The sequence below is a fragment of the Ochotona princeps genome, chromosome 15, assembly GCF_030435755.1.
Source record: "Ochotona princeps isolate mOchPri1 chromosome 15, mOchPri1.hap1, whole genome shotgun sequence".
NCBI classification, from domain to species: Eukaryota; Metazoa; Chordata; class Mammalia; order Lagomorpha; family Ochotonidae; genus Ochotona; species Ochotona princeps.
Genome location: NC_080846.1, coordinates 12,260,157 through 12,287,655, shown reverse-complemented (window position 1 = coordinate 12,287,655; position 27,499 = coordinate 12,260,157). Strand labels below are relative to the sequence as shown.

The 27,499-nt window shown below is 52.8% G+C and overlaps 1 protein-coding gene across 2 annotated transcripts in view; it reads right to left on the bottom strand.

Moving 5' to 3' along the window:
* Positions 1–1,982: 1,982 nt before the first annotated feature.
* APPL2 (adaptor protein, phosphotyrosine interacting with PH domain and leucine zipper 2) overlaps positions 1,983–27,499 on the bottom strand; it is a 43,479-nt gene continuing 17,962 nt past the window's right edge. The window contains exons 3-21 of one of the 2 annotated variants that reach the window (XM_058673344.1): positions 26,713–26,772; positions 25,838–25,909; positions 20,811–20,898; positions 17,404–17,445; positions 17,209–17,267; positions 16,383–16,529; positions 15,286–15,368; positions 13,664–13,822; positions 12,478–12,666; positions 11,771–11,813; positions 11,619–11,675; positions 11,448–11,536; positions 8,719–8,877; positions 8,542–8,594; positions 6,300–6,474; positions 4,204–4,240; positions 3,898–4,038; positions 3,228–3,275; positions 1,983–2,157 (exon numbers count right to left, since the gene is read on the bottom strand). In XM_058673344.1, coding sequence (XP_058529327.1) covers positions 2,149–2,157; positions 3,228–3,275; positions 3,898–4,038; positions 4,204–4,240; positions 6,300–6,474; positions 8,542–8,594; positions 8,719–8,877; positions 11,448–11,536; positions 11,619–11,675; positions 11,771–11,813; positions 12,478–12,666; positions 13,664–13,822; positions 15,286–15,368; positions 16,383–16,529; positions 17,209–17,267; positions 17,404–17,445; positions 20,811–20,898; positions 25,838–25,909; positions 26,713–26,772 — 1,710 coding nt within the window. In that variant the 3' untranslated portion in view covers positions 1,983–2,148. Of the gene's footprint in view, positions 2,370–3,227; positions 3,276–3,897; positions 4,039–4,203; positions 4,241–6,299; positions 6,475–8,541; positions 8,595–8,718; positions 8,878–11,447; positions 11,537–11,618; positions 11,676–11,770; positions 11,814–12,477; positions 12,667–13,663; positions 13,823–15,285; positions 15,369–16,382; positions 16,530–17,208; positions 17,268–17,403; positions 17,446–20,810; positions 20,899–25,837; positions 25,910–26,712; positions 26,773–27,499 lie in introns of both variants that reach the window. The other variant, XM_058673343.1, reaches the window with a different exon arrangement.

Sequence of the window (27,499 nt, the reverse complement as noted above, 5' to 3'; positions counted from 1 at the left end):
TGTGCCTGGATCATTTCACACATTTCGGGCAGCTTTGGTTCATTCCAGCTTGTCACAAATTAGGCTTTTTGTGGCTGGTCTGTACTCCAGCCACATTTTCTTTATCAGTTCCTGTGCTGACACACTTAGGTTGCGAGTGGTGCAGAAAACATGGGAGTGATGAACCGGGTGGCAGGCCTGTTTGTAACTTTCGGGGAACCTCCCTGCTTTCTGATGGCAGCATTGTAACTGAAGTAAGATGACAACTGCAATTTGTAATTTCTCACCTAGTGGTGTTGAGCAACTTGATCAATCCGCTGTACATTTGTTTTGAGAAATGTCTATTTTGAACTGCTTATTTCTAATCATATTTTCCTATAGGACCTAAGTGGTTTTCTCAGGCAAACAGCGGGATGGTAAATTATATAACTTGCAGGCTTATGAGGTTTTGTTTTTATAAAGCAGCTTGTACATGGACATGTTTATAAATATTAGTTATTACACGTAGCTTATTTCTACTCCCAGGTAGACATGCACTTGGCATGTGAATGTTGGTGGTGGTTCTTCTATTTGATAGACTGTCTGGAATAGTGTGCCGTAGAGTGGCTCTCGCAGTTGGCCTATTTCTGCTTCTGAACTCGTATCTGTGAGTGGATGACATGTCTTTTGACGTCTTTATCCTTTCAATTTATTCCTAACTGTAGGCTTTTCTGTATATTCTGGGTTTTTACTCTGGGTCCTCTACCTGCTGGCACCTTTGTTTCCCTCTGGTGTTTTTTTTCTTTTTATTACATCTGGTTCAGTACACTAAGCTTTGGTTCTTCATGTTTGCTTTAGGCTTTGCGTATTTTGTGGCATTTACACCATGTGGTCTGTAACAGTGCTTTGGTGTTTTAGACTCAACATCCTACCGGAAGCATTTCTGACACTCTGGCTCTTGCGGCCTGTCAGAGAACCCGCTGGTCTAACACAGGTAATACATGTGTGCAAGGCAGATGCTGGGTGCTGGGCTCCTGCGTGGCGTGTGAATTTCGCCTGGCTCAGCTCATGGCAGCTCTTCAGTTGGTGATGCCTGCGTTACAGGAGCGGGTGCTTCTCCTGGCCCTGGGACACTGCCTGGCTTTGGATTTCGTATGTTTGTTGTAAATCTGCTGTTTTAAAGTAAGCAACACTTTAAACATTTTTGGTAATGGGATAACATTCTACTCATGTTGAACAGAAAAGTACTTATGGAACACTGATTTTAATTTTCTTCAAGGAATATTCTAGAAAAGAACCACAGCAGGACACAGAATGGCAATTTTTATTGGTAGATTAAGTTATTACAAAGATAATGACATAATTGTCACTGAAACTGATTACAGTGGAACATTGTACCGATTCACGGTCATTCCGCCTTCTGTGAGTTGAAGGGCTAGGGGAGTGGCTAGGATTCTGGGAACCAAGAAAAATCAGGCTGGAAATGGGAACTTTATTCCAAGTGCCACAAGCAGCTGTGCTTCAAGTGACTTCTAGAAGTAACTGGTCCCTTCCTAGAGGAGGGTCTGGCTCAGCAGAAACAGGAGCTGGCAGAGCTGCCCTGGCACAGCGACCTGCCACCAACAACGGTCCTCTCTCTGGGACCGTGGCCGCGGGAATGCTGGTGTGTGAGGCTCTACTGTGAAGGCAGCCAGCTGTGGGCACGGCTGCCAGTCCTGCCTGTGCATAACGTGTGGAAGGAACAGTTATCCGAGCTAGACCTGCATCTCGACCAGAGCTGGGGCCTGGCACAAGTGCACACAACAGTGTCCCTCGGTCAGATCAGAAGCTGGACGGTGAGGACAGTTTGGGAATGACAGGCACGAGAAGCTTAAGTAAAGTACAAAAATAGATGATATTAATAGGAAATATTTAGTGCTTATCAAATTGTAAATCTAGACTTGCCATCTTTTAAAAAGGTCACTGGAAACTGAAGGGATGACATTCAGATAAAGTGAACAATGCATTTTGTAGAACTTTCTTTCTGAGTGCTGAACAATGCAATCTAAGGCCAGGACTCACCACGGAGCACCTAAAATAGCATTTGTAGATGGACAGCAGTGCCGCCGGCCACCTCCGGGGTCCCCTCGGCTCTCGGCACCGAGGCCTCGAGAGGCCATTCTGCCACCGATTGTCACATCCTGAACCCAGTCAGCGTGCCTGTGAGTCAGAGAAGTGCAGCCCTTAGGCAGGGCGCCTCGCCTGGGCGCTCGCCCCACACGCACAGGCAGCTAGGCTTCCGACTCGGCGCCTTGGTTCTCATGTGGACTTCCGTCACTGTCGTCTTGCTGATCGTTTAACAGTACGTATTTCCCATCATTGGTTAGTGGGACGGACAGCATTAGTTGAGCCAATGCCTCTGGGTCCTGAAGCTAGCAGCATTGAAGAGGGAAAGAAGAAAAGGCTTAAGATGTACTTAACAACCCCGGGCTTGCTGTCACCACCTTCTGTGTGCCTCGCGCTGCGTCTCCTTGCTACTCTATTTCTTCTAGAATCTGGACTGTGGATTGCATAGCTCACTTAGAGTCACTTCCAGAAGACAGGCCACAGAGCGGAGTGGCTGTGATGGGAGGCCCTTTATGGAACGTGGGACCTCTGACCCACACCTCTAGTACCTGCCGGACTTGGTGTCATTCATGAATTTGGTCACAGGCCTTGGCTACCTGCTCACCACAATAAGCTCAACTGTGTTCATTAGCCTATATTATTATTTAAATAAAAAAATTAAATTGAAAAATCCAGTTCGCAGGTCATACTGGCCACGTTCCACCTGCAGACCTGGGTTCCTTCTCTTCCCACTGCTGGACAGTGCCGCCTGAGGAGACTCCTGGAGGCAGGCACCTCCATCTCCCTTGTTCGCACCACTCAAATCCAGGATTTTTCTTAGATTATTTTAGGCTTTCCAAAATGTACTGAATGGATCAAAGGCTGTTAGCTGCTGAAAGACAGGGTTATCAGAGCTCTAAAAGGACACAGGAGCTGCAGGTGGAGGAGCATGGCCACAGACAGCCAAAGTGTGGCCAGGCCAGTGTGAGAGCAGGCAGGCGGGGCAGCAGCTGCCTTAGGCAGCAGGACAGAAGGGGAAGCCAGCCAGTCACAGGGCAGAGGGTTCAGAAGCCTAGAGGAAATTGCAAACTGAGCCACCACGGCTAAGGCGTGAGCAGCATGCTTGTCTCTGAGAATATATACAGAGATATTTTTAGTTCAGTCAATGCTAAGAGGCACCTTACCTTCTGAACTTCAGTAATTTCTTTCCCCAAATTAATAGCGTAACATATCTGCAAGAGACAAGGAAAGGTAAAGGTACAAAATGATGAAACAATTTCAGGAAAAGCTGCTCTGGGAGTTACAGTGAGGTTACTTGTCTGCTCACGTCACACTGGGAGAAGCCCTGCCTGGCTGCAGGAGGCTCACCCCCTGGGCCCTGGACTCTTAGCGTCCACAGACCTGCCCACCTGCAGCCGCACTTTGGCAATTTGAAAAATAACCTGGTATTTAAAATTTGTAATAGGGTATTTTTCCCCTTTTCTGTATTCATTGGATTCTACCGTTGCATGCTCTTAAAGGCAGTGGCAACTACTGAAAGGATGGTTGACTGAATTCTAGGTAGTGTCATCATCGTTTTCCACGTGACACATGCTCTCCCATCTCCTTTCCTGACACCTTGAGGCTACTCCGACTGTCAGTTTGATCATTTCCCCATATATACTGTCAAACGATTGTCTTGCTATTCAGCGTCTTGCTCATTCACTCTGCTTTTTGAGTGTTTTTCCACAGGGAAATTTTTCAGCCAGTTTTTAGTAGGGACACACACAAAAACCAGCAGCGAATGCTCTGGAGGGAGACGCCAGAACCCTCCGTGCAGAGGCATCACAGAACGCAACAGGGAAGCAGCGAGACCTTTTCGCCTTCGGAGTTGCTTTCAAAGACGTATGTGCTCAGGGACGCGTCTCCGGCGGCCTCGGGGGCGCGGACGACGAAGCCAACCAGCCTCTTGTTTTCTTGGTGAGCAGCGAACTGTGTGACACTGGACAGTTCAAACTAGGGGGGAGGAAATGGGAACACAGACAAGGTGGTTTTCTCTGCAGAGGGGACTGCCGGCGACAGTCATGACATCGGACAGACACTGCGGGCTGAGGTCGTGTTCAGGGTGCAGGCAGAGGGCAGCTGGGGGTCATCACTTAGCCAGCCCGGCGCGGTACTTACACTGGCCCTGGACACTTGAGTCTGAGGATCGATCAACCTGCAGTTGGGAGAGAGCCACTATTTCAGAAACGGGCTGCACCAGAGAATCCATTTCTACCTGAAGCCGATCTGAACATAGGTTTCCACTGTACTCTTCCACGTGGGTTAGAACTGACATGATGGCATTATGTGTTGAGATTACCAAAGTGCTGCCTTACAGGTGGAACAAGAAAGCTACAGTTTACAGAAATGTGGTTCTATTTCTGGTTATGTGAGGTGTGCACAGGCAAATCTGTAGTGATGACAACACGAGTGCCTGCTGGTTGCCCAGGGCTGTGTGGGGTGCAGGTGTTTCTCCAGGTGTAGTACAATCGAAAACCAGCTGTGGCTGCATGACACTGCCTGTGCTGTCGTGAGAAGTGACTCACACGGGCTGGTGCGGAAACTGCATCTTGGTGAAGTTACCCCTGCAGGCATGATGCGGTGCAGATGTCAGCTGTACCACCACGGGACTTAGAGCCAGAGGGTGCACACTGACGTGGGAACTGGGCTCCTCACCTGCACACACGTGGGCCGCCCCTGCACAGCTGCTCAGCCGGGTGGCTGAGCCCACTGCTGACGCTGACCGTGCCTGGGAGGGAGTGGCACTAGTCTCTACTGCTGGGTGTGAACTGAAGAAGCCATTTCCCTGAAGGGAGAGTAACTTTTACTTAGGAATTTGGTGAACTTTGTCTATAGCTGAAAATTTTAAAAACATGTTTTGTAAAAAACCTTCAAGTGATTGCTGCGATTTTCTGGTTGATCCCTAAACAAATGGTCCCAGAACATCAGAGTCCACTGCAGGCGAGCGTTTAATGGAAAATACCCCTTGGAAATGCCACTGTGCTTGCATCCCTTACCGCGTACCTCCATTACCACCCTCACCAGAACATTCCCAGAGCCGCAAGAAGTCCCTGCCCACTGATCCCTCCTCGTTCCTGCCTCCTCTGCACCTCTGGCAATCTAGCCTGCTTGCAGTCAACCGCTCAGCTGCGGACCTCACTGCCAGGCGGCTGTTGGACATCCGGATTGGCTGTCTGGGCTATTGCGAAAAGGACTGCTGTGAATTTCTGCATTCAGGTTTTGGTTTGAACACCTATTTTTAATTATTTTGGTTGCCTACTTGGGAAGAGAATCCTACAATAATTTTACTCTTAATGGAATACTGCGATCTGTTTTCAGTAGCTGCTGAACCAGTTTCCATTCAGTGGGTTCCAATTCCCCCACACTCTGCTAATCTTACTTTCCTTTTGAAAACTGTAAGTGGTGGGTGTGGTGTGCTTTCTCATGATGGTTTTGGTTTGCATTTTCCTGATGACACTCAGCACTTCTCCTGCTTGCTGGCCATCTGGATATCTTTTCAAGGCCTCTGCTCTTTTTCTAAGCAGGCTGTATTCGCTCATTGTTATGAGCTTGTTACATGTCTGAGTATTAGATCCCTACTAGACTATTCCTCGGGCTTTTCCACTTCTTAAGACTTATTTTTTCCTTGAAAGAGAGAGGGAAAGATGGAGCTCTTCTATGACCGCTTCACTCCTCAAACGGTCGCAACAACCAGAGCTGAGCCGGCCTGAAGCTGAGAGCCAGGAGCTTTCTGGGTGCAGGGAAGGGCCCAAGGCCTGGAGCCATCCTCCACTGTTTTTCCAGGCTGTAAGCAGCTGGATCAGAAGTGGAGCAGCTGAGACTCTAACCAGTGCCCATATGGGATGCTAGTACAGCAGGTGGAGGATTAGTTTGCTGTGCCACTGGGCTGGCCCCATGTTTTTCCACTTTTTGGGATAGTATTCCCCTGATGTACATACTGAGGAAAAAAGCCAAAACCTTCCATTACTAAGCTCTGAGACAAAACTCGGAGAGTACAAAGTGACAGCACCTTTCTGAAGTTGGTGAACTCAGAACTGATACTTGAGGCATCACCTCTCATCTTCAAGGGAGCTGCTTCCATCCTGTCCCCACTACCCTGGGGGCAAAACTTAGGGCAGCACCCCTGAATCCAGTCAAGGCCATCCCCAAGCCCTGGCATTCCGGAAGGCTGACTCTGTCTTCAATGGGCACGGAGGCTGTGGAGACCAACGTACCTCAGAGCCTGGCTGGTGACCACCAGGTGCGATTCCGTCATGCGGAAGATGTTATGAATGGCCCGGGCAGCTAGGACTTGTCTCATGGCTTCGTAAATCACTTCGGTAGTGCTGTCTGTTTTAACTGCCATCGAGCCCAAAAACCGTACTACGAACATCTGCTGCAGGAGAGAATCTGCAAGATAGAGTGTCCCGCTCAGGGGTCAGCCGCTTCCGGCCTGCTGGGGACACTCCCAGCTGGATGAGGCGTCACACGGGGCCGGCTCCTTCCCTGCCACCTGATTTCTCAATGCTGCATGTCCAAGTAAGCCTGACCCAGCCAATGCTCTGAATGGCCCATCCACATTCCAACACGGTATTTACAACTGTTTGATATACAGTCACACTCGGTGGCCGTGCACTATGACGGTGGAAAGAAAGAGGTTTTTCACTGGACAAGTGGGAATTCACCATGTGGCCCATTTTCTTCCTTTTATGGAAGAAAATATAGATGCAAGGAAAAACAAACCTCATGTTGCCATACGATTCATCCACCATGTGTGCTGCTAAAGGCACTTCATGACCATGGAGAGCTCCACCCTCACCGAGTCTTCTGAGCCACGAGACCGGACCTCCTAATAATGGCACAGCACAGACCTGCCCAGCTCGTGTCCCAGCCCGTGCAGCTGGGAGCCCAACAGGACGTGCGCACAGCCAACAGCTGCTTCCGGGGGACAAGTCAGGTATTTTTCCAACCTCTGAAATGGAGAAGCCTCCCCTTTCCTACTCTAACTCGAATGAACAACTTCAGACTTGAAAACAATTCACTAAAAAACTGACACACCCCATCAATGGTTGCCCGGCACATCTGTGTGGACCGAGTACAGACTGTTTAAAAGCTGCTTAGAAGCAAATGCAGATGGCCAGGCTACAAGGAGCGACAACTCCCAAGTTCCCCTCTAGGGGGAACCTCGTTCCAGGGCATCGCCGGTTCCCGAGATCCCCCCAGCAGAGCGGAAGCTGCCAGCTCCACGTGCTCAGGCACATTACAGAATGTAAATGAATTTTTCTTTCTTTTAATTTGAAAAGCAGATTTTATATAGAAACAAGGACAGAGACAGAAGGTCTTCCATTCACTGGTTCACTCCCCAAATGGTCTCCACAGCCAGAGCTGAGCAGAGCCTCGGCTGGGACCCAGGAGCTTCTTCCAGGCCTCCCCTATGGATGCAGGCTCCCAAGGTCTTGAGCCACCCTCTGCTGCCTTCCAGGTCGTAAGCAGGGAGCTGGATCAGAGATGGAACAGCTGCGACTCTTATCCAGTGCCCCTGTGGGATGCTGTTGTTGCAACTGGACAATTAACCTGTTAATGACGTTATATTGTCCCCAATTCTGCTGTTAATAAAACTTGCTGCTAATGCACTGGGAGGCAGCAGGTGATGACCCCAGGTCGTAGGTCTTTGCCACTCACATAGGAGACCCAGATGGAATCCGGGTCTTCAGCCGGCCTGGCCTGGCCCCCAAGTGTTGCAGGTACTTGGGGAATAAAGCAGAAGGATAGCTTGCTCGCTCTCCCTTGCCATCTACCTATCAGATAAATCTTACATTTCGTCACCTCCAAATTCAAGGCTGAGTTATGTATCCTTCTGGTTTTCTGAAATAAAATAACCAAGATTAGACAGTGAGGTGTCCATTCTGCCCTCTGATTTTGCTAAATGGTGCAGGAGCTCCTGAGAGGGCGGGTGGCCAACTGCGAGCCAGCCGGGACCTCGGCCTTGCCCCTCGGTTTTTGAGTAAGACTGACCCTTACCACTGTGTCTGATTAAACTTTCAGAGAACAATAAACTTTGGTTTGCAATCTGATTCACATTTCAAGTCAGAGCCCAATCAGACATGATTTCACGTCTTACTTCAATGATCTGTCAGGCTGGGTAAAGCGTGGTGCAGTGGGCTAGGCTGCCACTCGGACTGTGCATGTTCCATACTGAAGCAACAGTTGATTCCGATCCAGCTTCCTGCTAATGCCCATCCTGGGAGATGGGCAGGTGGAGGCTCAAGTCCTCGGGCCCCTACCTCCCATGTGGGAGAACTGGACTGATGGTGTTAGCCTGGGCCACCGCTGACCGTGGCAGCCATCTGAGGCTAGAGTTCTCTGTCTCCCACACCCCCAATGGAAAGCTTTGAACCTTTTAAATAACTCACCTGGAGCCACTATTTACAATAAGAAACGGACCTTGTCACTTTGTGCACCCAACCAGGCACGCACCTTCTGCTTCTGGAAGCGATCCATCCTCCGTTTCCCCGAAAGGGTTGACGCGCCTAGGGGAGGAGGCAGAGTTGGGCCATCCTGACAGCTCAGGAGTCACGCTGCAGGCTTGGCAGGCTCAGCGGTGGGTGGGGACAGGAGTGGCTTCTCCCACGGACAGCGTCCCTTGGCCCATACCTGCTCCCTCTGTTCTGATCAAGGAATTCCGAGGCAGGTAGGACAATGTCAAACTGAATTGGTGTCCCAGGAGCGATCAATTCTTCTGTGTCAGTTGTACTAACTGTCGCCTTGGGAACGAGCTTGGCACCTTCCATCTCTGAATTGGTCAGATTCTGGCTGGAATATAAACAGAAAGGAAAAACAAATGAGACATAGCCACTGAGTATTACTTAATGCTGCTGGGATTTGAAGACTACTGATTTTGATGTACTGGTAAGGCAGAGCAACGGTGCACTCTGCCAGTCTCTGGCTCACTCTCCAACTGCCTGCAATGGAGGGAGCTGAGCCAGGCTCAAGCCAGGAGGCTGCGACACCACCTGGGTTTGCCAGGCACTGGCAGCGGCTCAAGCACTTGAGCCATCATCTACCGCCTCCCAGCATGCACTAGCAGGGAGCTGGGTGGGAAATAAGAGGAGGAAGGACTTGAACCCACACTCCAATACGGGAATGCAAATGGAAATGCCATGGAGAAGATTTTGATCTCTCACCCCATCATCCAAATAAACCTTCCCAAATCTCCCTATCATCAGAGCCCGCCGGCTTTCCCTGCTCTCTCCACTTCTCACTGAGCACAGCACTCTGCTATGTGTCAGCCTGTGGTGAGTGGACCCACTCCTCTCTTCATTCTCCCTGGGAGATAGGGGTCTGCAGGTCACGGCTTGAGTCATGGTTCCTACGTGTCCCCTTGGCACACACTCAGTCGCTGAGGGAAGGAAACACCTGGGCTTGGCATTGAACCACAACCCGGCGCCAACTGCCAGCCGGCCGCCCCTTCCCAGGCCCTGCACGCCCTGCACTGCAGTCACTCCCTTCTTGCTGTCCTCCCACCCCTCACGGGCTGCGGCCACCAGCCCAGGCGTCTGCTCATCTGCTCTGCTGCCACAGACCTGCCCCTCCTTGGATCCTTGCGATTTTCCTTGGCCAGTCCCAGGGACGCAGTCCGGTGGCCCTGTGGACCTCTAGAACTTGTGTCCATATGTCTGGTTACCCGGACTGGTGACCGTAAAACCCATGTGTCGTTCATGTGGCAGCTTGTCAAGGAGCACCGTGTCTCTCCTGCCCTCGTGGCAGGTGGCCATGAATTAGCTTTCTACTTCTGAAAATCTTTCCTCCCCAGCTATGGTGCAGCCTCCTCCGAGGGCTGAGGGTCACACACTTGGCTTTCCACGTGCTTGGGACCACGGACAGCTCTCTGTTCTTTCCACACCTTCTCTCTCCGACATCCCATGCGCCCGCTCTGCACTGCTGGGCAGTGAACCAGTAGATGCAAAGACCTCTCTGTCTCTCCCTCTCTCTCTGTAGCCTCGCTCTGATTTTGAAACAAGTCTTAAAAAACAAAACAAACAAACAAAAAAACTGGAGTGAGCCTGAAAGCCAGGTGAAGCAGTCTCCCTATGGCCAGCAGTGCTGTCCCAGGACTTCCCCTGCCCCGTAGCGCCACCTGCTGTGTGACCTACATGTAAAGGAACACAGGATGCCAGCAGCGCTAAGCAGGAGGACAGGAGTGGGAGCTGCAAGGCAAGAAGGCCAGTCACAAACTTTGGCTCTGAAGGGTCAAAGGGCAGGTAAGGAAGCAAGAAGGGAGACGAGAGGGGGGAGGAAGGGAGAAGGGGAGGGTAGAGAAAGGAAGGGCACAGGGAAAGACAGGAGGGGGAAGAAAGGAGGGAGGGAAGGCGGGGAGGAAGGCAGAACAGGGCGTTGCTGGCACGGGACTGGCTCAGAAGTAAATGAGAGACTGTTTCCAACAACCTGATTACTACTTTTCCCCACTTTAATCAAAACATGTTTATGTTCCTATTGACTCTGACCCTGACAGCACTGCCCCACTCGGGGGCCATCTGACAGCCACATCTGTCACCCCACTAATCCCCGGGTTCATCCAGCTGGCGGCTGGATTCACTCCTGCCCGCCCCACCAGGATTCTTCTGAGTCCTTTTGTGGGTCCTTCCTAAGAATAGGTTGATTTACTTACTCTAGAACAGGGAAGAAAAATCCATTATTGAGTAATTAAACCTGAGCTGCCTTCATACCCTCTCCTCACTAAACTGTCAGGAGCACCCTGGGCAGGTGTCGTGTCAGGGTGGGAAGGAGGCCTGGGCCATGCGCTTTGTCAGGTGACATGTCATCCAGCTGTATACACAGCAGCACTATTTCTGGAACCCTCTGTCTCCCACTGTAAGGCCAGCATTTGCCCCACCGGGCCCCAGGAGATTTCTGTAGCTTTGCCAACAGCAGACAGACTCAGCTACCCAGGGAAGCCTAACAGACGAACCTGCAGTGGCCACAAAGTTATTTCCATTTATTCTCATGTTCAATAATACTTCCAAAAACTTGTGAGAAAGTGGAATTAAAATGTACAAGTTTATCTTGGTACAAAAACACTGTGCAGCCTGGGGTGGGCACTGTGGCCCGGCACGTTACACTACTGCTGTGAGGCCCACACCCCACATCCGAGAGCCTGGCTGCAATCCCTATTACTCGGGGCTTTGATCCAGCTCCCCGCCAATGTGCCTGGGAGGCAGAGGATGCTGGGCCCCTGCCACCCACATAGGAGACCTGGCTTCAGCCTGGCCCAGTCCTGACTGCAGGCATCAGGGAGTGAACCAGTACACACGGCTGCTCGTGTCCAACCCCGACCCAGCCTTGGCCGGCTCCGCGACAGCCAGCAGGTCTCTGCCTGCAGTTACCTGGAGCACGAACTCTCCTGCTTTTTGCCGAGGCTCGTGATGGGAGTCACAGCTTCCAGGGCCGTCTGATTGAGCCTGATGGCGACTGCCTGCAATCCACAGCAGTTGGGCTCAGCCCACAGGTGGCCTTTGGCTCTGGACTGAGGCGAGGGCTGGGGTGTGTGGAGTTACCTCGGGGTTGTCGGTCAGGTAGATCTGCCTGGAGATGTTGTTTATGGCACATATCCACTGCAGAGGGCATTGCAAGAACAAACACACGCTGAGCCTCGCTCCCAGGCACTGGCCATGCCGGCCACAGGCTCGGGAGAGAAGCAGGGCTTTACCTCGTCATTCTCCTTCCTGCTTTCTGCCTGCAGGATGATTCCCCTGGAAGGAAACACATCCGGGTCAGGGCCTGGGGATCGCATGGCCCAGGGTCAGTCTACAAATGTGCAGCAACAGGCCTCTACTCTCTAGAGGGGCACGGCACTAGTGGTCGAGGCAGAATACCAGCCTTCTCGCCAGTCTGCAGGGGCAGTTTAGCAGCATCCGGGGCACCCTCAGCCCCAAGCCACTGCCCTCCTCAGAGGAGGCGGACACCTCCATGTGCTCTGTAGGAGGGGGTGCCACAGGCTGCCAGCCGCGGCTGTGAGCAGGTCAACCCCAACCACTGCCTGCAGCTGTCTCTGAGACGGGATCCACAGGCCAGGGTCACTGCAAACCAGGCCACCAGCATTCAGAGCGGGACCTGGCCCAGGGGACAGTGCGTCAGCCATGAGTCAGCTTCATGGAACATGCTGTCCCCAGCTCCCAACCACTTCACCTCACCCCGCCAGCCAGAAAGCAAACAGCAGTGCTCACTCACAGCCAGCAGGCAGCAGCCAAGAGCTTCGCTAACATGTGTGGGTCACCTCCGGATACCACAACAGGCCCTCCACGAAGCTCCCTTAACAAGGCACCTGCATACTGCATGGTACAGGCCACGGCGCTTGCTCACTGTGGCCAAGTCCCCACCCTGGTCCTCCTCCTGCACAAAACCTGCCAGGCGTACGATTTCCCGTTGGGCGTGGTGATCTGGAAGCAGTATCGGCGGTCCTCGCAGTCCACGGCCATCACGGAGCAGTTGTCCAGGTCCTGGATCAGGCCTCCGGCCACGGCGCCGCGGGGCTGGCACATGAGGTTCCCACCCTGCGTGAAGAAGTACAGCCTCTCCCAGGTGGTGGTGACCAGCCCCGTCTTGCTGTACGGATTGTGTCGCAACAGCCCATTAGTGGTGGGAAGCTGGGGGCAGCTTAGAAATCACTTCTCTCGATATTACAACAAAATGGCCTGGGAAGCTGACCAACGGAAGGAGCAGCAGAGGCCTGATTCAGTTGGCATGATCCTGGAAACCAGGGGGTCTGCTCACACGGCCCCAAACACAGGATACAGAGACCCCACTGCAGCCATACCCACGGCCACATCTTTGGTCTGCAAGTACAGCGAGTCCAGTGCCACTGGGTGGATGGATGGTTCCTGCAGGACCTCACAAAGCGAAACTGCTTCTGACCTGGACTCAGTCTGCCCATAGGGTCACCTCTGCCCACACCTCCTGCTCCTGGAGCTCACGGGCCATGGTGTTCTGCAGCCCCGGAGGTGGTTCTGGCATCACAGGCTGCTTTATACAAAGAAAAGCCGGGTCTTGGCTTATACTACCAGGACCTCGCCAAGCCATGTTTCCTTGCGGGACTCCTGGAGAGTCGGCAGTGGTCTCCACCCGGTACAGACATTCCAAGGACCCCACCCCGCTGAGGTGGCAACCCCTCTTCTTTGGGGATGGCACACACTTCCACAGGCTGAGCCACTCTCATCCCAGACACCCGGGACCACAGGTGTTCTGGAAGTGGGGACTGCTCGGACTCTGACCACCTGCACCACCTGAGGAGGATCCGTATTCCATGCCTGCATGACAACACCCTGGCCCTGCCTGCAGCCGCACGTTAAGAAACACAAGGGTCAAAGATGGCATTCCATTAGCTGGGCCTGACTGCAAAGGCCTTGGCCCCCCCGAGCTGTGTGGCCCTCCCACGGGGCAGTAGCTGCCAGTGTTTCCAAGAGGACAGTGATGAATGTCTACCAGCACTGTGGAGAGCAGAGGCCAGGGCAGCTGGGGCCTCCTCACATGCCTCCACCCAAGGGCAGCATGGAGCCCGGGCTGGCCCACGCTTGGGTGTCACCAAGGGCCCCCGTGCGCTCACTTTCTGAGGTTGAGGTAACCGGCTTTCTGGATGAGGTTCCTGTTGATCTGAGGCGCAGCCACGTCTGAGTCCGGAGTGTAAACAGCTTCATCAACAGAGAGCAGTTCCTGCTGCGAGACCCGCATCTTTTCCGCTTCCGCTTCCAGCTCCACCTGAATGCTTAGGACGGAAAGTATCGGTCACACACTTGTCACCGGGCAGCAGGTAGAGTGCCATCACCCCACCCCCAGGCTTCCTGCCTGACAAACAGGACAACCAGGTCCCAGGGACTCAGTTATACAGGACTGCAGGAGTTCATGGATAGCATGAGGGGCTGGCGCTATAGCGTAGTAAGCCGAGCTGCAGCTTGCAACACCAGGATCCTATACTGGAGCACCAGTTCAGCTCCCAGCTGCTCTGCTTTTGATCCGGTTCCCTGCTAATGCACCCAGGAGGCAGCAGATGGCCCAAGTGCTTGCGCTCCTGCACCCACACGGGAGACCCTGATTTAGTTTCTGACTCCTAGCTTCAACTGGACCCAGCAACTCGCTATTGTGGCCATTTGGGGAGTGAACCAGTGGATGGATGGAAGAGCTATCACACTGCTTTTCAAATAAATTTTTAAAAATCTTAAAAACAACATACAGTAGAACATAAGGTATACCAAGAAAGTCTGCCCAAATCCAGACAGCTTTGCTGCTGACATGGTTTCTCAGCTCAGCACCGTGGATACAAATCTCAGGAGCCAAGTTTTGCAGGCCCGCCCACGGGGGCCATGTGCACAGCAGCCCATGACAGTCCCACACCGGACAGGATGCGACACGTCACTGCTGCCCTGCCCTTGGTCTAGGCAGGAGTGGCAGGAAGGACTGCTGTAGACAAAACAGTAACCATGCAGCCACCAAGACAAAGGCAGCACCTTTCCCCTCACAATAGCCACAAGTGCTGAGCCACCCAAGGCCCACTGGCCAGGGGATGCCAAAGACACACAACAGGGTGGTGTCCATGCTCGGGAACATGAGCCCCTGGCTCCCACGTGTGTGTGTGTGCTCTAGGAAGCCGTAGCTGCAGAAGGCCGTTGCCCTTGGGCCCAGGAAGTGACTTCCATCAGGCCACCAGACCATGGTGACAGCGTGCTTATGAAGTGCTGAAGACACAGTGCAACCACCAAGACAGCCAAGACAGCCAACCGTGAGCAGGCACCTCACATCCACCTGAGTCATGGGCAGAGCATGGAGTGATAGCTGCTTCTGTTGGGGTGGGCCAGGGGTTCTGCTCAGGAGGCCCCTGGCTAGTGAAGCGAGCCTTGGCCTGGCCGTCCTGCGCCTGCTCCTGTTTGGCACATCCTGATGCGAGCATTTAAGATGGAATGTGTGGGTTCCTCTGCCCCTGAGAGGGATGCCACCATGGGGGCCCTGACAAGCAGGAAGAGCCCACACGCCACCAGCTCTGGCTGCCTACCCCTGCCAGGCTGAGACAAGCGGCCCAGCAGCCCTGGGCAGGGTGGGACCTCGTGGGCCCTTGGACTCCCACGGGGCAGAAGCCTGTGGGAAGAGCTGCCGGCAGGGGGGTGAGACAGCAAGATGGGCCCCGGGCTGGACTGAGCAGCAAAGGCAAAAGATCCGCCCAGGGCGCAGCGTTACCTCTGCACCATGTCCACAACGGAGGACAGGAAGTTGTCCATACTTTGGGAAAACATCTCTGCTCCCTTCTTAAAGTAGTTGATCTGAAAGAAAGAACACTCTGAGAATGACCTACAGAAGATGATCATGGAACTCATGTGATGGGAGACTGACTGTGTGGAGGCAGCTAACGCACGCATGCGCCCCAGGCCTGCCACGCCAGCCACCACTGAAGCATCCATGTGCAGTCCCTGTCACAGCAGTGGGAGCAACCCAGTCCACGTGCACTCATGCTCTGGGGGAAGCGAGACCCAGCAGATGGCCTGCAGACATCAGGAGTGACATGAGTAAAGCTCCCAGCACGAACCATATATAGTCTACAAAGGTGTAAGAGGAGCAGGTGCTCCTATAATGCGGGCTTTTTAAAGATGGCTGACAACCTTTGATGAGCATCATTTTGCTTCCATACGTGCCCCTCTGCTTCTTGAGCATCAAGTGAGAGGACTCCCAGGGCCACCTCCTGAGTTCTGAGTTCAGCCTGAGAGGCGTGCCACTGGGCTCACAGGCTCCACTACAGCATCAGTTCCCATCCTTTAGCTGGGGTTCCCCTGCTCCCCCGCCATGAGACAACGGTCAGCAGACGCTAAACCGCAATGGGAAGCCACACGAGGAGACCACCTCCAGGCACTCACACTCCCTGCACCCCAGGTGGCAAGGTGCCAGCCAGTCACCCAGATCACCTGAGAATAATCCCAGCCAGGGCACCCCCACACAGAGCAGCAAGGGAACCTGGGATGCAGGCTGCGAACCTGCCACCCCACACTGGCAGTGAGCTTCTTCTGGGAGAAGCAGACCAGGTCCAGCCTTTCCTGGGTCAGAGACAGGGTCGTGAGACTCTTCCCCAATGCAGCCCAAGGATCCAGGCCATCGATTCCCCAGCCTGGGTGGCTTGGTCCAACCGGGTCTGCTAAGGATCACCCAGCCCAGGTGCCAAAGAGTAGGCAGTTTCCCAAGAGGCCACGTGTTTTTCTCCAGGATAACGCCTCAGTTTCTCCGAAACGTTCTCTCGGCAGAACATGGCCACTGGCCGAGGTCCATTCCCGGAGGAGGGGCCCTACCTGTCCATGGGCAAAGCCTATCATGGGCTCCATCATGGCCATCCGCTTGCGGTACTGCAGCGCGTTGAGGGCACAGTAGTACTGCAGGGATGACAGGTGTTGCTTCCGCCGGGCGGCTGCCACCTCCTTCCCAACCTCAGTCTTCACCTGGGGAAGGGGAGCAAGAGAAACAAAGGTGTCCACAGCGGGGAGGGGCAGCTCCCCAAGGGCAAGCAAATCTGAAACGCGTGTTGATCCTTTTGGGGACAAACATACTAAGCACAAGACAAGGTTCCACCTCAAATAAAAAAAAAAAACCTCAACCAAAAGCACCCAGGTAAACAGCACCCCAGGGCTCACGAGCATCCACTGCACCACAGCAGACACTTTCGGCATTGGTGTCTGGCATCACCGCCCTTTTGGTAAGCAACGTGGCACCAGGCGCCGAGAGCCACCAACGTTTTGGTTCACTCGTGAGATTCTATTGCATGGAAAGAGCTTAGCCCGAGAAGCGCTGTCACAGAGGCACCAGGTCACATACAGGCAAGCAAACGACACCCTCAATAGCAGCAAAGCATTCAGAGTGCAAGGGGGAGAGTGGCTCCTGGCCAAGGGGTCCCTGGCTGTGAGTCACACACCCTGCCCCATCACTGTGTGACCAGGATGTCACAGCAGTTTCAAGCTGGTGTTGAAGAAGCCAGTTTGAGATAGAAGTCCACCTCAGTACGTTATTTAAAGTCCATGTACAAGAAAAAAAAAAAGGGCAGGGAGACGTCACCAAGTCGCTGTTAAGGCCGGAGATACAAAAGGAGCTCGAGAAAACAAAAACCAAGCAAGACGTGCTTACCTTTTCGTTCTCCTTTTTTTTGGGAAGCCTGCTGTATTTGGCCATCGCGAGGTCATGCTCTAAAATACAGACACAGATGAGCCAACCAGCCAGGGTGAGCGACAGCAGTACTCACTCGGGCTCCGCCCCTGCCGACGTCACACCTTCCCCCCAGTCAGCAGCCCTGGCAGCAGGGCTGGGCAGGGTGCTGCCTACCGTTGCTGGCGAGTCCAAAGAGATCCTTTAAAGTGCTTATTTCTGAACAAGAGAAGAGAAGACATCTTAGAGCAAAGAAAAACAAGCACAGCAACCCGGAGCCTTACCCTCCCATAAAGCTTAGAGCATAGACGAGAGTCTATGTACAGAAGACGGAGGCCCTCCAGCACCCAAGACCATAAGCAGGAAGTAGGATAATAAGTGGAGCAGCTTGGACTAAACCAATGCCCAGATGGGATGCCAGCAATGCAAGGCACAGGATTAGCCTGTGGAGCCTCCAGCACCCAGTCCTGGCTGGGAACCCTGTGCCCGCTGGAACAAGTGGCAGCAGGTGCACCCCACATCCGGCCACCCTGAAAACTCAGGCAGCCCTTCCTCTCTAGTGACTGCTCTAGACCTAGGCAGAGGCTACCCAGGAACATGGAGAGACAGTGTGCTGGGCAGGGACTTGTCACGAGACCTGGAATACACACTTAACATCTAACTGTTCGGCTTCAACATGCTGTCTCTTAATATATTTCTTCAGAACAGAGTAAAGACTACACCCAAATTTCCTGCTGTTGTACTTTTAATCTCTAATTCAGAGTCACCATTGGACAAAAGAATACAGTACTGCTTTCATGAGAAACTGATGCAGTTTGGTTGGCACAGTGTACCTGCAAGCAGCTGACACGAGTTAACTCTTACCCCACATGGGGGTGACACGCACCATGCACAAAGTCTGTTTAACTAAGTCTAAGACCAAAAAAATCTGTGACAAGAGCAATGAGTGCCCAAGACTAACAACCTGAAAGCAGAGACAGCCAGCCTGAAGACAGTGCTGCCTTCCACAGGTCTGCCAGCAGTCCCTCTTGACTTGGACAAAGCAAGGCACTGTCCACTTGCAGTGTTGCTTTTCACTTGTCACCAAAGTGTCTTGCTTTTAAAGTCTGCTTCCACCCACCTCCTCACCTCCTACCCCATTGTCTCACTTTTAGTTTTCAAATACATGCATCTTCAAAAGGGAGTGGGTGCAAGGCACCACAGCTGGCAATGTTTTCTATGGAAATGCTACCGCTTCTTGGCCCTTTGGCTAGGACCAAGTGTAGCATCCCATATGGAAATGCTGCTTTATAAAGATTCCAATATAGCTTTCTGCTAACGAGCCTTGAGGAAGCAGCAGATGACGGAGATGATGGTCCATGTTTGGACACCTGCCCCCATATGGGAGACCCGATCTGAGTTCAGCTACTACTACAGCCTAGCCCAGCCCTGGCCGCTGCAGGCATCAGGGAAGCCAGCCAGCAGATGAACGTTCTCTGTCTAGCTGTACCTTTGTATCTTCCAAATAAAATGAAAATCAATGGAAATATTTTAGGGGCTGACTCAGTGGACTAACGGACTACCTTTTGGCATCCTAGCATCAGCATCCAGTTTATGCCATACTCTTCACTTGTCATCCAGCTGCTTGTTTACGGCCTGAGAAAGCAGCAGATGATGGCCCAAAGCCCTGGGACCCTGCAACTGCACGGGAGACCCAGAGGAAGCACCTGGCTCTCAGCTTCAGATAAGTTCAGCTCAGGCTATTGCAGCCATTTGGGGAGTAAAAGAATGAATGGAAGATTCCTCTTTTGGTCTCTCCTCTCTGTAAATCTGCTTTTCAAATAAATATCTTTTTAAAAAGGGGTCAGTTTGGGGCTGGCACGGCGCTCCACAGGCTAATCCTGTGCCTTGCATTGCTGGCATCCCAACTGGGCACTGGTTTAGTCCAAGCTGCTCCACTTATTATCCTACTTCCTGCTTATGGTCTTGGAAAGCAACGGAGAATGACTCAAGTCTGTGGAAGACCCAGAATAAATTCCTGGCTCCCAGTTCCCAATCAGCTCAATTCTGGCCATGTGGCCTTTTAGGGAGTGAGCCTATGGGTACAAGATGCCTCTCTCTGTCTCTTCTTCTCTGTGGAACTCTGCCTTTCAAAAAAATAAATAATAATTTTTAAAAAGACAGACATTTTCTTTAAAAAATTGTCACTCTTATCCTCTTCATCCAGGCCACCCCTTGGCGGAAGGGATCGGGTAGTGGAAGACAAAGTGGCAGAAGGCAGGAGAACACACCACAGCTGGGCAGAGGGCAGGCCAGGTTCTGACTCGGCTCTAATATTCACTCAGGTGGGAACCGCACCAAACACTTCAAACTCACAGCTTGGTGGCATTAGAAAAAGACCATTTCCTTAACTTTTCTCACAAATCCTTCTCTATTTGCTGCTAAGCATCAGTTTTATTCTCTAAAGAATAAAAAAAAAAAAAAATCCCCCATGCTGGGCAAATGCCATCTCTTCACAAGTTGGACTGTGCTGGCTTAACCAAGCTCCATCCCAGTGCCACTCCTGTCGCCAGCATCGCCGGGTGCCTTCAACCCTGTGCCTGCCTCCCATGGTGAGACCAAATGACAAAACTCTGAGCAACAGGCTGGGCTGGCAGTCACTTCCCCTCAGGCTGGGGGTCTAAGGGCTTCTCCTGACTGGCCTCAGGGGGGTGCTGCAGGTGGGCACTCGCGAGGTGCTCGGCTCCTTCCAGTTCATCAACACGGAATAGGTTTCCGCTTCACACACAATGATGACTGAGCAGCGTGAACAGGCATGGAATCCCTGCTCTAACCAAGGTCACCTTCCACACAGCAAGCTGGCTTCTCGCTCTCTCTGAATTAAGTTCCAGTGCATCAAACCCACCCTGGGGAGAGTTCATCCTACGCTGCCTCAGGCCTCAAGAGGTCTTAGCTCAAGGGACGTACAGGACCAGACCCATCACTTTTAAGACCTGCCCTTAGAGTTACTGGCATCTTTTCTGCCTACAAAATAGACACAAATTAAGGTGTGAAATACAGAGTAGCATCCAAGTTTAGATCTTTTCTTAGCTGGCAATTTCTGTATGTTCTTCTAGAAAAAAATACAACCATGCTCTGAACTTGTCAGTTCCTGGCCTGCTCAGTGTGAGCCCCCAACAGCACGGACCTCATGTGCCCACTCACTGCCCTCCCCAAGCTGGCACAGGGAAAGCAGCACCCCCACTCTGCCCTTCCCTCCCAAAATGCCAAGCAACTGAGTTCCCTGCAACAGAATGTCTACATGTGTCCCTCACCAGCCTGTCCAAATCCAGCACAACAGTCTCCTTCTCCAGGGAGCCCTTCCTGACACCCAAACCCCAAAAACGTGCCTCTGTCCTGTGCCCACATCACACAGTGTTGCTCTGCATCTGTCTTGTCAGCCTGGGACTTGCTTCGGGCGAGCCAGGACGCAGTAGGGAGTGAACCAGCTTTGCCCACAGAGAGGCCCTTGCCAATGACCTCCAGGCGCAGCAGCGCTGTTGCAGCAGGAAGCCATCAGTGAGCAGTATTCTGGAGCTCACCACCGGTCAGCTTGGTTATCTTACCTGTGAGATCCTTTTCTCGAAACTGTATGATGGGGAGGACCATGGTGTCTGCCAGCTGTTTGGCCAGCTCTGTGTGGAGAACATTTAGCTGAAAGAGAGAGAATTGTACTGAGGACAATTATCTGTGTGAAGGCCACCACAGTCTCCATTCGCCGAGGAGTCACAGTGAACAGTAGCACGAATCTGCCGGATGCCCCAGCACATCAACCCCTCCTAAAGCAGCAGATGGCAGAGGCCTAGAGGCACAGCACGCCAGGCTGTAGCTGACCCGGGCATCACTGGCTAATGGTGCTTGGGGCCCATAGCTGCTACTCTGCTCCTGGTGCAATCCGGGCTCTGGGCACTTGGCCTGGACCACACCAGCCTGGAGGAATACCCGTGTGTGGCAGCAGGGATCACCACTCACCATCCCGCCAGGCCACCTTTAGCTGTCAGAGGCAGGAATCACACTGGGAAAGACAGGCTTGCCAGGCACCTAACTGGAACCTAACTCCATGGCCAGCTGCGGGCCTGCGGCTCAGGTGGGAGCCAGAGCGTCCCCTGCACAGTGGGAAAGGACCTCTGCCAAGATGACAACAACAACTACAACAACAACCGCATTTGAATAGGACCCTCCCCGGACACTTGTAACAGTTATTGATTCTGTTTAACCCTCAACGACTCAGTAAATGCTGTCTCTGTAAAGGTCTCAGAGACACAAAAATTACCACCGTCCATGTTACCATTTTTATTTTTAGCACTTTTTGCTGCCAGTTTTACACGCCTTATACCACCCACACTGTGTTAGGGAACACTTATTATCACTTCTACAGACTGGCAAAGGACTCTAAACTCCAACATCGCATCACCAGCACAGCTCAACTGTTCATCCCAGCTGCCAAGCCAAAGCGCATGCTCTTTCTGCCATGCAGCCTCAGGCTCACACAGCTGCCCACCCTTTACCTGTCCAGCAGGTTCGACCATGGCAATGAACACAGAGCAAGGTTCTCTGTGGGCTGTGGGCACACACACATCCTAGTGGGTGTCTGGAGATCCATGCTGGGTGGCTGAGGGGAAGGCACCCAGGAGTCTCACTGGCAGTCTACACTCGGCCACTGTCACACACATCGGCCTGTGCCCACAGAATTCCCAAAAGGCTTGGTCCTTTTGGCCTGCAGCTGCAGAGGCCCCTCTGATAAGCTTAAGACTTGTTGGGAAGTGGGGCACATGACGGTCAACCGTTTTCCAAGCTAAGCCCAGCCATTCTTGTCCTCCCCTTCTCTCAACCACGTGCAAGTCCGACGGCTTCCCCCTCCTGGGAATGCATGGAGACAGCCATGCCAGTAAACCCCACTGCTGTCAACTCTTTCCTGACATTGCTTCCCCACAAAACATCCCATTTTTACAAAATTTAACTGAATAAACATCAACAGGTACACCTAGTACACGCTGGTTCTGTGAACTTTACCTACACAACAGCCCCACTGGGTAGGTTTTCCCACCTCTGCCACTTACGGGTGAAGAAACCAACGCTCGGATGAAGTGGCTTCCCAGTGCCATGCAAAGACACATGGCATGTTTCCCGCCTACTCAGCTCGTTCTGGGGGAACAAGGGGTCTGGGTCGTAACTTTCTGACTCAGGGCTTCTGTGGACTACAGGTACTCGCTTGAACCGGAGTTGGGTGAAGCATGCCCCTAGCACCTGTCAGCACTTGAGGGTAGCGCTTCACATGGGCAACGCTATCTGCCCCACGTGGTGACTGCAGGTGACACAGGAGCAGAGGGCTGGCTGGGCCAGCGGCCTCTGAGGACCATGACTTCCTGCTCAGGTGCATGCCAAGCACGGGAACCCAAAACCTTGCTTTTAAGGAAATCCCTATACATGGAAATTTGTCTCAATTTGTCTCAATCCCTATACATGGAAATTTGATCTCATTCCACACGGCCACACAAACCTCTCTCGGAGCGGTCAGTCAGTGATCCCCCAAAGTTCTTGTCCCGAGGACTTTTCCCACCTGGCTTAGGCCGAGAAAACCACCTCAAATGACCCCTCCTCTTTCCACATCCAGGCCTGAGGCTCGCCGCTCCCACTCTCGGGTCTCCCCGTCAAGAGGCTGCATGGAAAGTCCTCCGAGGCCCACCTGGCAGGATGCATTCTCCTCCCTGTGGAACCACAGGTCCCTCCTTCAGGACGTGCCATTTCCCTGCAAAGAACTTCCGTTCCCACCCATGAACATATGGCCATGAGCAAATATTTTCAATTGGAAATTTTGGCGCTGTGGTTTTGAAAACCAATCACACTTCCTTGGCAACTCTCAAGAAAACAAAGGACTAGTGGGCGCAGCCTGTGGACTCTCTCTGCGGGTTATTTATTCACTGATAAGGAAGCAAAAGTTCTCCCCACCTTCCTGAAACCTTTTTGTGTCTCCACAGCTACATCTCTTTGAGTCCCACATTCACTTCAACACACATTCAGAGACCCACAGGGCTGGGTCTGATATTGCGATATAATGAGATTTGTATCTGGCCTCTGCCTCCAGCACTGCACATGACCTCCTGAAACTAATTTCCTGACCAACAGGGCTGCTGGCAGCATATGTGCTCTAGTATTTGGTCCCTGACACACAGCCTGTGGCATGCTGCGATTTCACTGGTGATTAGAGTATCTTCTGTCCTAACAAGGTGATCCTTTGTGGGTACCAGGTTCAGACTGCTCCCCAGAAAGACTAAGCCATGACCAGAAGCCTGTGACATTCAGGCCCAGCCCCATGCTCTGGGAAAGGAGAGGGGTCAGAGACTGAGCTAACAATTAATTGTAACCAAGTAACAAAGAGTCTATAAAACCCTCTAAGTGTGCTTAGAGCTCCTAGGCTGCTAGGAGCAGGTGGAGGTGCTGGGAAGGTGCGCCTCCACCTGTACCTGGCCCTGTGCACGGATACATCTAACTGTTCTCATGTGCACTATGGACACTGGACACTGCAACATCCTTTCTTACAAACTCTGAATAATGGCAAGTCTGTCCCGAGTTGTGAGCCATCTTAGCCATTGACCAAGCCTCCAATTTACAACCAGGAGGAGTGAACCAGTGGATGGAAGATCTTTCTCTTTGTCTCTCCTTCTCTGTAAATCTGCCTTTCCAATAAAAATTAATAAATCTTTAAAAAGAAAACAGGCTGTCAATATATGTGTGCTGAACATGTAGTAGCTTAACAAATGAAACTACGACCCGCACAGCCCCAAGTGCTAAGCTGGAGACAGGCCTATGGCAGACCAGCGGACTGCAGGCAGCGGACTGGATCTGCACGTTGTCTTCTCTCTCTAGCAAGCTTTTTCTATCTGTATATACTGTAAACTCCATGAAAGGCAAAGCTGTTTATTCCTACCTATCGTGGCAGAAGGCTTGGCACAGTACCAGTAGCATCTGAGTTGTTATGGTTTTTATAATCAGGATTTAAGCACTTTTCCTATAAGAACACTGCTTTGTCACAACTGTTCCAAATACACACCGTGGTTATAAGAACAGCTACATGAAACCCTCTAATAGCAGGCTAAACTATATACCTCCACCCAAAAGCTACAGCTCCCCAGAATATGTATTTGGAGAAACTTTGCACATGGAATGGGGTGACATGAAATGACATCTTAGTTACAGGTGAGCCCTAAATGTGATGGCAAGTCCTCAGTTCACAGAAGAAATGACACACACGAGGTTGAGGAGAAACCTGGCAGGGGGATGAGGCTAGGCAGATGCAGAGTCAATGACCACACTGAGCTGCACACCAGGAGTCACCAGCACCCACCAGGAGCCACCAGGAGCCACCAGGAACTACAGGAGCCACCAGGAGACAGCAGGGGCCACCAGGAACTACAGGAGCCACCAGGAGACAGCAGGAACTACAGGAGCCACCAGGAGACAGCAGGGGCCACCAGGAGACGGCAGGGGCCACCAGCACCCACCAGGGGCCACCAGCAGACAGCAGGGGCCACCAGCACCCACCAGGGGCCACCAGGAGACAGCAGGGGCCACCAGCACCCACCAGGGGCCACCAGGAGACAGCAGGGGCCACCAGCACCCACCAGGGGCCACCAGGAGACGGCAGGGGCCACCAGCACCCACCAGGGGCCACCAGGAGACAGCAGGGACCACCAGCACCCACCAGGGGCCACCAGGAGACGGCAGGGGCCACCAGGAGACAGCAGGAGCCACCAGGAACTACAGGAGCCACCAGGAGACGGCAGGGGCCACCAGGAGCCACCAGGAACTACAGGAGCCACCAGGAGACGGCAGGGGCCACCAGCAGACGGCAGGGGCCACCAGCACCCACCAGGGGCCACCAGGAGACGGCAGGGGCCACCAGCAGCAAGAAGGACTCCTTGAAGTGTTGCACACCCCCCTCCCACCCCTGGCTCTCGTTTTCTGGCCTCTGGCACTGTGAAAACACCTCTGTGTTGTGTGAAGCCATCTGCTGGTGGCCACGTAGGACAGCGGCCTCCGAGAAACCAATTCAAGAAAGGAAATGCTTAGAAACCTTTCTTTGGGTCTACCCTTCATGCCTATCCAAGGCTTTCCTCTCAAACTAAAAACAAACCAAACACTCAACTTCTCTTATGAAACAACTTTTGGAAGGGCAACAAGATACCTCCTTAGGATACATACTTGAAAATAGAAAGTAGGCCAAGATTCTGATGAACAAAACATATCTGGGAGGGCATCTGGTCTAGCAGTCCAGACCCCAGTGGGGACGCTGGCATTCAGTATCTGAGGGCCTGGGTTCGAGTCCTGGCTCCACATCCAATCCCAGCTCCTGCTAATGTGCACCTTGGAGGCAGCAGGTGAGGGCTCACATGTGAGTCCCCACCTCCCACATGGAGACTCAGATGGAGTTCCTGGCTCCTGGAGTCAGCCCAGCCCGGCCCCAGCAGCTGTGGGCATTTAGCAAGTAAACTGGAGGAATGGGAGCTCCATCTCTGTCTCCCGCTTCTCCAACAGAGCAAACACTTTAAAACAAGAGAAGATCAGATAAAATTTTTGTGTGTTGCCCTCTTACCTCATCCACCACCTTAGAAAAATAGTGGAGCGTAGAGATGACTTCTTCATCGCCTTTGCCAAGAGCAAAATTCTAAGACCAAAGGATACAGAAGGCAGGTGTCAGCCCCATGTCGAGGACCAGAGCAGCCTCCCCTCCCCCACACCCACCCTCCACACTGGCTGCCTTGCTCCTCTTTCTCACACCGCTGCTGTCAGGCCTGTCCACTGGACGACACTGCCCAGGATGCCCCCACCTGCCCCACCCTGGCCGTTCCTTCACTGCTCATCACACCTTTCTGTCTGAACAGGACCATGTCTGATTCAAGTGACAGTTCCTGGGATGGCGCATGCCGCTGCTCCAGCTGTGGTTCCTCAGACTATGAATGTTCCTGGGCAGTTGATGGTTGCTGCAGGCTAATTAGACTAGCTCCTAGAGACAGGAGGAAATCTCCAGCCAGAAAGCTACCAGTGGCAGAGCAGATAACTGAAATACAGGCATGCACGCAGGTCTCTGGAGAAAGCCTCTTGAGAACTCCCCTCTGCAGGCCTGGGGCAGCCAGTCAAGCCACTGCCGGTATTAAAGCGTCAACCCATATATCAGCTTCTCTGCTTCCAGCCCAGCTCCTGCTACGGCAGCCCAGGGAACACCAGGTGACAGCTCAAGTGTTTGCATCCCCGCTACCCGAGGGGGAAATTTGGATGCCACTCCTGACTCCTGGCTTTGTCCTGGCCCTGACTGCCACACATTTGGGAGTACACAGGTGGATGAAGGGGTGTGTCTGTCTCTCTGTCACTACACCTTTCAAGTAAATGAAAACAAAAACCAGTGCAAACACCGTTCTTGAAAGCAGGGTCCTCTAGAGTCCCGAGCACAGCCTCCCGAGGACTGCTTACCTGTTTCTCGTATGCCAGGAGCTGTTTGGAGAGCTGCTGGGTGGCCAGGCACATTTCATTCTGGAGGCAGAAAAGAAAAGTGAGTTAGGACTTGTCCAGGACACATATCGTCGCTGGAAACTGCCACTCCTCAGAATCCCCTCCTGTGTGTGCAGTGCCTATAAACCCCCATTCTGTCCAGATATTATTTAGAAAACAAAACCAAGACAAATCCAAGGGAGAAAGCCAGATTTAATTCTTTAAACCTAATAAACTACTCCTCAGGTGAGTCAGTAAACAACAGGGAACGCTCCAGACACGCTGCACAGGCATGGTCTATGTCCTCACGGGCTCCCTGGGAGTCACGTCAAAGCCGGCATGGCTAAGATGTGTGCAGGAAGATGCCAGCACAGAGGGCCCTGCTGGAAGGACCTGGAAGGTGCTGAGACAGAGCTGTTTTGAGCAGTGCCCTGTAGAGCCCAGGTCTCAGCTACAGCGGCAAGCATTCTAGAAGGAGGGCCCAGCATACCGGAGCAGTCCACTGGCTATCTGGGGAGCTCAGAATCAGAGCTGGGGGCAAGGGCTGCAGTGCAGGACAGAGGTGGGTGACACAGGCACTGCAGGAGCGTGGAGGTCCAAGGCCTGACCCGGTGCGGGACAGAAGAGCAGCGCGGTGAGGCAGGCCAGGGCTGACCAGCTTCTGCACTGCTGGAGCACTGGGTCGGTCCTGAGGAAAGGAACGGAGGCACCGCGCACACCAGCATCCCCGGAGGCCCTGGCAAGCCAAGCCTGTGAAGTCTCCCTTCTC